General features: G+C 42.2%; 1 protein-coding gene across 2 annotated transcripts in view; it reads left to right on the top strand.

The window, feature by feature from the left end:
* Nucleotides 1-14,312, top strand: part of LOC137496883 (leucine-rich repeat-containing protein 70-like) — a 129,720-nt gene that overhangs the window by 52,822 nt on the left and 62,586 nt on the right. Inside the window, exon 1 of one of the 2 annotated variants that reach the window (XM_067145034.2) lies at nucleotides 10,442-10,690. The exons of the other annotated variant lie outside the window; for it this stretch is intronic. Coding sequence (XP_067001135.2) covers nucleotides 10,512-10,690 — 179 coding nt within the window. The 5' untranslated portion in view covers nucleotides 10,442-10,511. Of the gene's footprint in view, nucleotides 1-10,441; nucleotides 10,691-14,312 lie in introns of those variants that run through there. 2 annotated transcript variants of the gene reach the window in all.

The raw sequence follows: 14,312 nt of genomic DNA, 5'->3' as shown, positions 1-14,312 counted from the left end.
TATTAGCCGAGGAGGTACCCAAATATGCTCAGAGGTGACACTAGCTCAACTCTTCCGGTGAGGGAAATCCCCGCATTACCTTGCTGAGTTTTTTTGCTAGTTGCTTTACGTCGCACCGACACAGATAGGTCTTATGGCGACGATGGGACAGGGAAGGGCTAGGAGTGGGAAGTAAGCGGCCGTGGCCTTAATTACGGTACAGCCCCAGCATTTGCCTAGTGTGAAAATGAGAAACCACGGAAAACCATTTTCAGGGCTGCCGACAGTGGGGTTCGAACCTACTATCTCCCGAATAATGGATACTGGCCGCACTTCAGCGACTGCAGCTATCGAGCTCGGTGCTGATTTTTTTCTCCTCTGCTCTATATGTGGCGGGGTTTGGAGTTTAATCCAGGTTCTTGGCACGCAATCTAGTGATTATAACATCTATACCACCACCCTTCCGTCCAACATTATTTTTTTCCGCCTACGGGAACTGGCTAACCACGGTGTCAGAATATAGAGACTTGATGACTTAGCGACCATGGCCACAAAAAAAAAAAAAAAAAAAAAGAGACATGGCACTTAATACCCTTGAAAGGGCCTTGGTCTGCCCAGTGACCGCTGCTCAGCCCGAAGGCCTGCAGATTACGAGGGGTCGTGTGGTCAGCACGACGAGTCCTCTCGGCCGTTATTCTGGGCTTTCGAGACCGGGGCCGCCGTCTCACCGTCAGATAGCTCCTCAGTTCTAATCACGTAGGGAATCGAACCCGGGGCCTCAGTGCGACAGGCAGGCACGCTACCCCTACACCGGTGACGCATCTTTCAAATGTCTGCCTTATCAACTGTCGATGGTAGGTTCTGCTCCTACCATGGTTGTAACGGGTAGCGGGGAATCAGGGTTCGATTCCGGAGAGGGAGCCTGAGAAGCGGCTACCACATCCGAGGAAGGCAGCAGGCGCGCAAATGACCCACTCCCGGCACGGGAAGGTAGTGACGAAAAATAGCGATACGGGACTCATCCGAGGCCCCGTTATCGGAATGAGTACACTTTAAATCCTTAAACGAGTATCCATTGGAGGGCAAGTCTGGTGCCAGCAGCCGCGGTAATTCCAGCTCCAATAGCGTATATTAAAGTTGTTGCGGTTAAAAAGCTCGTAGTTGGATTTGTGTCCCACGCTGTCGGTTCATCGCTCGTCGGTGTCTTAACTGGCATGGTTCGTGGGACGTCCTGCCGGTGGTGGCGAGTCGAAAGCGCGCGGTCGCCGTGGTTATCCGCGTGCGGTTCCTGCGCGCCGTAGGCGGACCCCGATGAAATCCTGCCGCGGTTCTCTTCATCGAGTGCCGGCACGTTTACTTTGAACAAATTAGAGTGCTTAAAGCAGGCCACCAGGCGGGCTTAATTCATCATGTTCCTAATTTATCGGAGTTCGCACGTAATAGGCTTGGTCCAGTTTTACGCCCCCATCCCCTTACTAATGCTAAACACCTGTGTGGATGTGTGTAGGCCTATTCACTATTACGTTTTTGTGTAATGGTTGGTAGTGATGTGTGTAGATGAAAAGAAGCTTATTAAGACGAACACAAACACCTAGTTCCCAAGCCGGAGGAATGAATCATATGATGTTAAACTCTTCGGCCGGGCTGGTAATCGAATGCGGAGGCCTCTAAACTGAAGGCTAGTACGCTTATTATTCATCCAAGGAGCTGGACTATAGTAATAATAATAATAATAATAATAATAATAAGACCGGGCGAGTTGGCCGTGCGGTTAGGGGCGCGCGGCTGTGAGCTTTCATCCGGGAGTTAGTGGGCTCGAATCGCACTGTCGGCAGTTCTGAAGATCGTTTTCCGTGGTTTCCCATTTTCACGCCAGGCAAATGCTGGGGCTGTACCTTAATTAAGGCCACGGCCGCTTTCTTCTGACTCCTGGGCCTTTCCTATACCATCGTCGCCATAAGACCTATCTGTGTCGGTGCGACATAAAGCCACTAGCAAAAAAAAAAAAAAAAAATAAGATGTCAACAACAGCTGCATTCATGAAATTCCGGGCTGAGTGCCTCAGACGGTTGAGGCGCCGGCCTTCTGACCCTAACTAGCAGGTTCGATCCTGGCTCAGTCCGGTGGTATTTGAAGGTGCTCAAATACGTCAGCCTCGTGTCGGTAGATTTGCTGGCACGTAAAAGAACTCCTGCGGGACTAAATTCCGGCTCCTCGGCGTCTCCGAAAACCGTAAAAAAGTAGTTAGCGGGACGTAAAGCAAGTAACATTGTTATATGATTCATGGAATCAAGAAAGATTTGGAAAGAAACATCATACGTAAGGGAAGAAGAAGCAACAGAGAAAGTGTTTAAAATGGAGGGTTGGGATAGAGAAAAAACAGGTTCAGAATGGTCCGAGGAGAGGAAAGTGAGGCAGAGTGAGCAGATGAAGGAGTATTGGAGGAAGAAGAAGGAACAACAAAGGATGAAGCATTGAAATTGTCACGTGGTCCCCAAAAGACCCTAACGGAGAAAGAAATAAAGAAAGAAAGAAAGAAAGAAAATAATAATAATAATACATTGTTATATGTTTAATGTTCTTTTAACCATTATCGGTCATAAGGGATGCTGGTGTGCAGCAGTTATGTCGTTAAAAAAAAGTTTTCTTTGACGTGTCCGTAATAGCCGACACGAGTCTCTCGCATATAAGAGCTATTAAATGCCAACCGACAGTGCCGTGATTCCATCTCGCAACTTTGAGCACGGGGAGAGCATCTAACCAACGTTACGCAGCTGTGTCTCGTACATTTCAACCTTTTATCACTCCGATGTGTAATGTGCCACAGTGGCATCACACGGTCAGATAGGAACTGTTTTGGAAATGTATGAATATTGAGTCTTCAACCAGCAGCTTCATCAGGCGCCATAGCCTAGGCGTCACTGAAGAAGCGTTTTTGGGAAATGAGGTATGCAGTAGTTTTCCGTTGCTTTCCTTACTGAGTCAGAATGTGCTATTACTAGACATCGGATATATATGCTGTATAAATCACCAATATAAGCATGCAACTATGCTGCCAAAAGTTGTAAAACATGCATTTAAGTATGCACTTATTTTCATGCTATTTGAACACTGTTATGAAATGGAAACGTAAGATTTCTTTACTACACTCACGAGATTCACCCACACCAATACATAAACAGTTGAATGAAAACAGAAAACCGCACTCTACTTACAGCTGTGGCTGTTCCACTAATACAAACATACAGTAGTTTGTGAGAGTTATCAATCTGTCAGTGTTTACTGTTAAAAACGTATGCACACTTCTCCTAGATAGGACACAGTGTGTTAATCGGTATACATGGTAAATCATAATTAGTAAGGCTGTAAGAAAACTGTGGAAGAAAATCATCATCATCATCATCATCATCATCTGTTTACCCTCCAGGTTCGGTTTTTCCCTGGGACTTAGCGAGGGATCCCACCTCTACCGCCTCAAGGGCAGTTTCCTGGAGCTTCAGACTCTTGGTCGGGGGATACAACTGGGGAGTATGACCAGTACCTCGCCCAGGCGGCCTCACCTGCTATGCTGAACAGGGGCCTTGTGGAGGGATGGGAAGATTGGAAGGGATAGGCAAGGAAGCGGCCGTGGCCTTAAGTTAGGTACCATCCCGGCATTCGCCTGGAGGAGAAGTGGGAAACCACGGAAAACCACTTCCAGGATGGCTGAGGTGGGAATCGAACCCACCTCTACTCAGTTGACCTCCCGAGGCTGAGTGGACCCCGTTCCAGCCCTCGTACCACTTTTCAAAAATTTCGTGGCAGAGCCGGGAATCGAACCCGGGCCTCCGGGGGTGGCAGCTAATCACGCTAACCACTACACCACAGAGGCGGACGGAAGAAAATACAAACGTGAAAAATACATACTTAAATACACATTCCTCTTTAATTGTGCATACCCTACTTCTGTTCATAATTTGCTTTGCAGTACACTACAGTAATCTTCTCTTGTATAAATCTGTGGCGTTTGTCTGTTAAAATTAGCTTCAATGCGGAGAATGATCTCTCTACATCCACGGGTGTGAGAGGACAGTACTTCAATTCGGGAGCACACGCTGTGCTGTCTTGATTTTTCCTTGACATATTTTTCTTTTTGCTATTGGCGTTACGTTGCACCGACACAGAAAGGTTTCATGACGGCGATGGGATAGTAAAGGGCAAACGAACTATGTATTTGCATACACATATGATATGTCTAGCTATTACATGTCAGTCTGCCAAGCCCACTGAAATGCACGCACCCACCGATCATTATGAGCGATAATTCATACCATTCATAGCGGGACTGGCTATGTGAAGTTTAACATGGCTTGCATTGCTCATACCTCAGTCATTCGTACTGTCAAAGCCAAGGATGAGACTGAGACTGATCAGTGAAAGTTACAAATTTATTTTAGCCCACACCAGAAGACATGCATCTAGAAGATTAAAACAAATCTATACTCCACTATTTAGTTAATGTTTACTTCAATATGTTGCAGTCTGTTTCTTCAGGTAATGTTGTGTAAGATGTTCTCTTTTCCAGCATACATTCTAGTCTGAAATGCACACACCCACCGATCCTTAGCTCTTTTGCAGGCGATGACCTTTACCTAGGGGTGTTTGAAGTTCTTCAGAGTACTTTATAAAAGTCGTCAGTCGTAGTTTGCCTCGTTCCTGTGGGTTTTTTTTTTTTTTTTTTTATCTGATCAGGGATGAATTGCAAAGATGGACGACTTTGGTACTCGAATCTTCATCTTCCAAGTATCATTTCTGTTTTTAGTTGGAAAGTACTGTACGTGTGTCTTCCGAATTATAGAAGTACTGTAATTTAACCTTTAACGATGGACGTGAGGTATGTGTGACCGCGGCAAAGAAATAGACTGATATTTTTCCTCACTTATCCCTCTGTATATAATGCCTTCTTGGTTTAATCAGGTCTGTTATCCATGTTCATCTTGTTGACGTCAGTATTAGTGTGGCCATAACAAGAAGCGGGTCCTTTTTTAACGGTCCGAGTACCTATTATCATTAAGGCGTGAAGTCTTTATGGTCTGACACCGAGGTTAGCTCTTTCGAATCCCGTTCGAAGGGAAACAAATCGCCATCAGAATGTTGGCCGACAGGGTAGGAGAGGTGGTGGTATACAATTTATAATACCGGTCTGAGTTGCTCAGACGGTTGAGGCGTGGCTTTCTGACTTGGCAGGTTCGTTCCTGGCTCAGTCTGGTGGTATTTAAAGGTACTCAAATACTTCAGCCTTGTGTTGGTAGATTTACTGGCACGTTAAAGAACTCCTGCGGGACAACATTCCGATACCTCGGCGTCTCTGAAAACCGCCAAAAGTAGTTAGTGGGACGTAAAAACCAATACCATCATTATAATAACATACAATTTCTAATCACTAGATTGCGTGCCTAAAAGCCTAGGTTCAGTTCTTTTTATATTTGTTTTGCGTCGCACCGACACAGATAGTCTTATGGCGGCGATGGGATAGGAAAGGGCTAGGAGTGGGAAGGAAGCGGCCGTGGCCTTAATTAAGGTATATTTGCCTGGTGTGAAAATAGGAAACATGAAAAACCATCTTCAGGGCTGTCGACAGTGAGGTTCGAACCGACCATCTCCCGGATGCAAGCTTATAGTCGCGCGCCCTAACCGCACCGCCAACTCGTCCGGTAGGTTCAGTTCTAAACCTCTCAGCAGTGGTTATGTGGAGTGAAGGCATATGACACTGTTAATGGTTATTCATGTCCGGCTCCATGGCTAAATGGTTAGCGTGCTGGCCTTTGGTCACAGGGGTCCCGGGTTCGATTCCTGGCAGGTTCGGGAATTTTAACCATCATTGGTTAATTTTGATGGCACGGGGACTGGTGCATGTGTCGTCTTCATCATCATTTCGTCCTCATCATGACGCGCAGGTCGCCTACGGGTGTCACATCAAAAGACCTGCACCTGGCGAGCCGAACATGTCCTCGGACACTCCCGGCACTAAAAGCCATACGCCATTTCATTTTTTTCATGGTTATTCATCCTTCGGATTGGGACTTTAAACCTTGAACAGACCCCTTGATTTTAGTCGACAGGAGTAGACTACGTGCCGACACTGCGTTTCACACTCTCGCTACCTTACTCTATATACCATTTTACCAACAAAAACACACACACACAGAGTGATAGAGAGGTTGCGCAGGTCGCCCGTGGGAGTCAGCTAGAAGGACCTACACTAGGCTCTCCGGAGGCCACAAGACACCATATCTCAGTCCGAGTGACGACTGCATGGCTGTGGCTGGTACCTACAGTATATCAATCTTGATACAGTATGTCCATTGTGAACTCGCGATTATGCTGTTCTGTAGACACGAATGGAACGAAAGATGAACGGACCGGTGACCTAGCTGGTCAACAGCAAACATCATCACGAAAGACTTTAATATTGAGCTATTTCTTTTGAAGCATGCAGTTGCAACACGCCTCTTTCCAGTTATTAGACTTTGTAAGATTCAAAGTAATTGAACATGATAATTTATTTCTGGTAGCTTCCGTGGCTCAGATGGCAGCGCGTGTCGGCCTCTCACCGCTGGTTACTGTGGTTCAAATCCCGGTCACTGCTGGACAAAGCGGAGGCGGGACAGGTTTTTCTCCAGATACTCCAGTTTTCCCAGTCATCTTTCATTCCAGCAACGCTCTCCATTATCATTTCATATCATTTACCATTCATTCATAAATCACTTTGGGAGTGGCGACCCCATTGTACTAATAACCTATATATGGTTCATTCATTACATCCCTGGCCCGATCAAAGACTGGAAAACAGGTTGTAGGTTTTCATTCAATTTATTTCTGATAATTTAAGGCCAGGTTTTTAAAATAAAAATAGGCCTCGACTCATTTTGTTAATAATTTACTCGTGCCCTGTACAATAACAGACACTAAGCGGTAACTGAGACCTCGCGTTCATTTGTCTAGAGGCATGATTTTTTTTCACATTAACTATAAATGAAATGAAAATAAAAATCCACAGCCTGTTTCCAGTCATTCGACTGGGTCAGGAATGAAATGAACGAAGTCCCCATCTAGCGGCGAGGATAGGAATTGTGCCGGCTGCCGAAGCCTGTCGCACTCCTCTGGGGCAATGATTAATGGAAATTATATTGGAGAGTGTTGCTGGAATGAAATATGACAGAGAATACCGGAGTACCCGGAGAAAACCTGCCCCGCCTCCGCTTTGTCCAGCACAAATATCACATGGAGTGACTGGGATTTGAACCACAGAACCCAGCGGTGAGAGGCCGGCGTGCTGCCGTCTGAGCCACGGAGGCTCCTTTTTCGCATTAACTATAAACCTGGCCAAAAAAATATTTTGAAGCGATTTTTAAATGTCTTTACGAGTCATGGGAAAAAGTTTACGTACACCTTAAAAGTTAAGGAATGTTGTCGTTTGTAGTTGACGCATTGTCAGTAGGCTGCTAGAAATTTCACTCCTTTTTCTATATTTCGGTATTTCTCGAAACATGAGTATGAATACGTACCGGAAATAACAATAGTACTGTAGAAATGTTTGTTTTAACAAACGTATCTTCCAATAAGTTCGAAATATAGGTGCGTAAAACGTATTCGTACCGGTGGTTTATCTTCACATCAAAGTCCTTGATGACATCCCTTGCAACGCAGGTAAGCAGTGAAGGTCACGCCTTGTCCAAGTCAGTTGTGCTTCAGTCGTTCTAAACAACAAGTGATACAGTCAGTCGGAAAGATGGGCCGCAAAATGAAAGAAACAACATAAGTAGAGAAAAGAATTATAATCCCGGCTCATAATTCCTGTAAATCTCTTTCGGAAATATCGAAATTTGTGAAGAGACCAAGATCTACAATGAAAATGAAAACCTACAACCTGTTTTCCAGTCATTGACCGGGTCAGGGATGTAATGAATGAAACATATATAGGCTGTTATTACAATGGGGTCGCCACTCCCAAGGTGATTTATTAATGAGTGATAAATACTATGAAATGATAATGGAGAGTGTTGCTGGAATGAAAGATGACGGGGAAAACCGGAGTACCCGGAGAAAAACCTGTCCCGCCTCCGCTTTGTCCAGCACAAATCTCACATGGAGTCACCGGGATTTGAACCACGGTATCCAGCGGTGAGAGGCCGACGCGCTGCCGTCTGAGCCACGGAGGCTCAAGATCTACAATACAGGGAATTATTGACAGGTATGGTGAGAGAAAATCTTTCAAAAATGCACGTAAATGTGGACGTCCATGCAAACTAGACGATCGAACTAAAAGACTAATCCTCAGGAAAGTTAAGAAAAATCCTAGAATCAGTGCTGCAAAATTGAGGTCTGTACTAGGAAAGGATTTAAAACTTAATATCTGTGCTTCCACAATTCAAAAGTTTTTATATACGAATGCCAGGTGAAAACCTTTAATTACCCCAGCAGATAGGAAGAAAAGACTACAATATGCTACAGACTATAAACATGCTTCTCTAGAATTCTGGGATCGAGTTATATTTACGGATGAAAGTAAATTCACTGTTTTCCAAGAACATGTCAAAAAGGTGCGGAGGAAAACAAACACAGAACTCGAACAAAAAAAAAAAAATCTACTTTCTTTCGGTGAAGCATGGTGGAGGTTGTTTAATGGTTTGGGGTTGCATGAGCTCAGCTGGAGTAGGTTCCTTAGAATTCATAGATGGAAATACTATATTGAAATTTTGAAGAAAAATCTAGCATCTAGTGCCGAAAAAATTGGACTTCTGGGTAATTACGTATTCATGTAGGATAATGATCCAATGATACACGATTGTGGATTTTATACAACATACTCAAATATATGGTAACACCCCCCCCCCCCAAAAAATCCCAGGAACTGAATCCGATTGAACATGTATGGGCTTATCTTAAAGAAAGACTGAGCACAAGAAATATTTCATCAAAGCCAGCTTTGAAAATGGCTCTTTTGGAAGAATGGGGTAAGATTGAGCCTACCTACACCTCCAAGCTAGTTCATTCAATGCCTAGGCGGCTTGAGTCCATTGTAAAATCAAAAGATTTGCCAACAAAATACTAAATGTGCACTAAAATCAGTGGGGAATGCAAGTAAAACCGGACTGTACGAATAGTTTTTAAGACAGAGAGGGGCTGCCTGGCCGAGGCGGTAAAGGCGTGCTCGGTTCGCCCGGAAGGACGTGGGTTCGAATCCCCGTCAGGAAGTCGTAAAATTTAGGAAACAAGATTTCCCTGAGGTTCACTCAGCCTACACCAAAAATTAGTACATGGTTAATTCCTGGGGGCAAAAGCGGCCGGGCGTTGAGCTAACCACTCTACCCCATCACTTTCCACTTTACCTTCCACTCCTCCAAGGGCCTTCATGGCATGTGCGGAGGTGACTTTGCTTTGCTTATATTTAAAATTTATGGTGTATTTTATGATGTATACATCTTTGCATAGTGTACAGAAAGCTAACTTATTGATGTTATAAAACATACATGACAATAAGTGTACTAAAAAAGTATTTTTGTTTCAGTATTAAGTGTACGAATACTTTTTACTATGACTGTACGATTCTGGTTAAGAAATTAGTGATTTTGTTTTCGGGAATTACTACGAATTAAAGCGACAAGGCTACTGTAGTTTAAAGCGAAATTTCCTTATATTGCGATAAGTGCGAAAATGCAGTGAAATTCATGAAAAATAACGATCTTGAAATTGTATTCCAGTATCACCTGTGTGAAGGGAAACAGAAGACAGAATAGACCGAAGTATGTCTTCGTTAATATTCTATAAAATCCCTTAATGGTATGGCCATATAGGGTGAAAGAGTAATTTGTTATGTAATATTGAATAGGGCTATATTATAGTTGTAATCAAGATTACAATACATAAGGAATAATGAATGATTATCAATATTGCTTCGCTTTATCTACATTTCACATAAATAATTCTCATATCTCTCGAATTCAACTTTTTATGAATAACGTTATAAAAGGATTAAAGCGGTGGTGTCAGCCCTATTTCGCGAAATAACGCGAAAATATGTTTCCTTTTTGCGAAATGGAACATAGATTAATGCGAAAAAATCATGCCTTTCTATGTCCATTTTTAAGGGTGAAGATAAGGGAACTAGTCTCCTTTCCCCAGGCTCAGGATGCTTCATTATTCATCAGGGCCGATGCCTGAAACCGGAAGGGTAGTGACCGCGCACCATGGTAACTGCTATTATCTCCTCTTTTACCGTGTGACTCCATGAAGTTCTCCTGTGACGTCAGTCTAGCGCATTAGTTTGTAAATTTCCCGTTCTCACACAGGTGAGTCATCGTGTAGGATAGCCTCAAGTTCAAGTAAGCTATTTGGGTGTTCGTGTTGTTGACTGTCTGGTCTCGTTTGGTCTGGCGTAATGCCTCCTTTCTCAAGTAAAGCATTTCTAATGGCGGGCAAAGTGTTTGTCGTTTACGTTCGAGATAGGACTGTTAAAGTGATCTTGTAGTTCCTGGTGTACACTATGAAGAATGGTTGTACACTGCTCTGTATCGAGACATAACTCAGTCCGTTATATAGGTTTGGGTTCGAGTTCGAGGTCTCGAACATGTGTTGCTGACGTTATTTTTGCTATGTGTGAGTCTTTAATTAACTCTCGGCAAGTGAGTGGGCAAGAAAGCAAACAGAGATCCTGGCCTACTCTATGCAGGTATGGTTTGTGACTAACTACTACATTTGTTACATTTACGGACCTGTATTTTACCTCACTCCCTGCTAGGAGTTGTGTATGTTATCTGGCTTGCACGCTCAGTCTATTTTGTTAGGTGAGATGAATGGGGAAGAACTGAGAAATTAATATGCATCTGGGACAGTTCGAAATGGGTGTGTCGTCGCGTGTTCTTGGCACTGTGCTGTGTATAAACCAAAATAGGGTTTCTAATCACGATCGAATTATAGCTTGAATTACTCATATTAGAACTACTACTACATACCATTTAAGTTTTGTTGCTGCATTCATGGTTTGAGGCAGCATAGTTTTATCGCCGTCGTGTAGCTTGGTGTGTGTGTGTGTGGTGAGGCTGTGAATGAATGTGTGTACATGTGTGTGTGAGGGAGAGAGAACTTGTGCTATTGTGTTTCTCGTCGTATATGCAATGCAAAACTCATTAGGAGTCTGACTCGGACCTGGAAGTAAGATGGTATCCTAAGTTATGGTTAAATGGAAAAGAACTGCTCTCTGAATCGCCGTCGAAGGTCTAAAACCGAGGCAATCTTCTCTGCCTCGCTGAAAGATCTGCGAAATCACCTACCATAAGTAGGAGTATTTTCGTCATAAAGCATAAAAATTGGAATAGGAAAAGTGGGGCTCCTGAATTTGATTCCATTCCAGATGACTAGTATTAGAGATATTTTTATGTGCGTGAGTTGGGAAGAGAGATTAGACTATCGAGTGAGTTGGCCGTGCGGTTAGGGTCGCTCAACTGCGAGCTTGCATCAATGTCGGCAGCCGTTAAGATAGTTTTCCGTGGTTTCCCATTTTTACAGCAGGCAAACGCTGGAGCTGAACTTAAATAATAATAATAATAATAATAATAATAATAATAATATTATTTATTATTATTTTTGTTCCAGTGAATATAAGCCGAATATATTCGTATTTTCTTGTTCTGCGCATGATTTATTTCAACGAATTATTATGATGACTTGGCGACTTTGATACGTGTACCTTCAGGCTGTGGCTGTGATAGCTCAGTCTTTTATATTTACTCCATCTTCGTTTATCTTTACGGTTGCTTCATATTTGTCATTCGATTTTGTGTGAATGTTTAACAATATCTTCTACATACGGGACGTTCCACTTCAAGTCGAACAAAAGGAACCGCCAATTAAGAACACTTTAAAAAAGATGTGGAAAAGCTTCAAAATCATGTTAGGAGAAAATTATTTTTCGGCGCTTCTGTGATTCATACTTCAGTTATTCTTAGAGACTGAAAATAGAATGGGTTTTATTTTCACATGTATAATATAGGCACTTGAATGATATGTAAATCAACATTTAATATAATTATGACTATTGCTTGCAGAAATGAATATCACCTAACATTTTATTTTTCTAAGATTGCGGTTACGTAGCGCAATCATATCTACGAAATGTCACTGTAATATTTGTCCCAAATAGAACATAATAATTGCTTTTACACAAATAGTCTAAAATCTGTAGTAAATTAAGAAATATTTAAGTTGTAGAGAATAATATGGATACATACTACCTTACAACTATTTTTTCTGATATGTCGCAGCGCTTCCATATGTATTTTGTTTGTCTAACACTTTCGTGTGTTGTTTGAATTAATTAGGTGTCGTTTTCTTCATGTTGTTCATTCGTTTTGTGCCCTAACTCATTCATTAAATAATATATTTATTTGTCCAGGGATCATGCTATTTTTCTTTCAACAAAAAAGTAATGTATTTATTGGTCCAGGGCTTATGCTATTTTCCTGTTTGAACTGCCCGCGCTAGTGAATATAAGCCGAATATATTAGCATTTTCTTGTTCTGCGCATGATTTATTTCAACGAATTATTATGACTATAAGCCGAATATATTAGCATTTTCTTGTTCTGCGCATGATTTATTTCAACGAATTATTATGACTTGGCGACTTTGATTCGTTTACCTTCAGGCAGTGGCTGTGATAGCCCAGTCTTTTATATTTACTACATCTTTATCTTTGCGGTTGCTTCATATTTGTCATTCGATTTTGTGTGAATGTTTAACAATATCTTCTACATACGGGAATTAAGATTTTAAAGAACATGTGGAAAAGCTTCAAAATCATGTCATGAGAAATATATTTTTCGGGGCTTCTGTGGTGCATACTTCAGTTATTCTTAGAGACTGAAAAAAGAATGGGTTTTATTTTTCACACTATAATATAGGCACTTTAAAGATATGTAAATCAACATTTAATATAATGAAGACTGTTGCATGCAGAAAGTTGATTTGCAGAAATGAATATCGCCTAAAATTTTATTGTTCGAAGATTACTTTTTAATAGTGCCGCTGCCACCCGTGGGTCCGATCATGCTTCACTGCACGGGGTGGAGTAACACCATACTGAGAGGCTGAATCAGATTCCCATGTTCGATAGGCGGATGCACGTTGCCGAAGAATACTGTTTGCGTTGCGCCTGTCGTTGCTTTTTTCTTCCCGTCATTCGTTTTATGCTGGACATGAACTGTGTATTTGCATCCCAAACATTCCCTGGGGGTAATCAGCAACCTAGAAACCAGGAACTGGTGCAAAACATTTTTTGAGGTGTGTAGATTTTAATATTTGTTAATGTGTTACTCTTACCAGCTCAGTATTTGATTGACTTCTTAATATAAGGAACGTAGGTAATGAGGAGGTAATCCCAACACAGATGTGAAGTGATAATTTTTGTTACTTGCGGTCCTTATTTTTTTTCTTACAGTGTCACTGCAATGGAAGACTACTTGGTGACACACACTGATAAATTATAAGCAACACACCAGTGCACCAAGAATCATGAAAGTGGTAATATGCTATCGCAGAGTTCGCCACACCATGCCGTGTAGGTAGCAGCACCAACGGCTGTCTTACTGAAAACCACAAGCTGTCTGGTATTGTCATTGATAATTTTGCAGTAGTAGTGGTGGGGACGGAGCGGTGCGGAGCGCAGCAGTTGTTTTGACGTCATCACCCGGTTGTACCGAGTCAAGACCAACTACAATATATCAGTCCTTAATGCAGCTATCGATATTAGCTAAAATGGCGGCCCGATCGGTTTGTTCAAATGTAAACATGAGCCTGTGCGGAGCATCAGTTTAGTTCTTTCTGTTGGTTTGCTTTGATTAGGAAACGTTAGTGTAGTGATGTTTTTATTGAAATTTGGTTTTAAAACTATTTTGATATATTAGGACGTGTCGATCGTTTTGCATGCCTGGATGTAATTCACATTACAGCAGATGCACTTACATTCAGATCAAGTGTACTTAATACATCGTGACGATTTCATAGTTACAAGTAGTTTATTAGGGTGCATTAAAACATACCAGGATAAATTTGTCAATAGAGAGGATGTGTTTCGTGTACTTAATGAGCTGTTTTTTTTTTCTTCTCGGATAAGGCCAAAACTCTTGTGTTGGTGCCCATCCTAGTACATTTCTCAGTTGCTATAGGCCTACCTTTTGAGGATTTTAAAAGTGAGGTTATAAAAAGTGATAAAGCTATTTACTTTGTCTGTGAATGAAGATAACATTATCTTTCTTAAATAAGAGGACAAGGTATCAACTGATATACTGTCACTTA

Source organism: Anabrus simplex, chromosome 4, assembly GCF_040414725.1.
Source record: "Anabrus simplex isolate iqAnaSimp1 chromosome 4, ASM4041472v1, whole genome shotgun sequence".
NCBI lineage: Eukaryota > Metazoa > Arthropoda > Insecta > Orthoptera > Tettigoniidae > Anabrus > Anabrus simplex.
The sequence above is the reverse complement of the archived record's forward strand: the minus strand, read 5'-3'. Positions and strand labels throughout refer to the sequence as shown.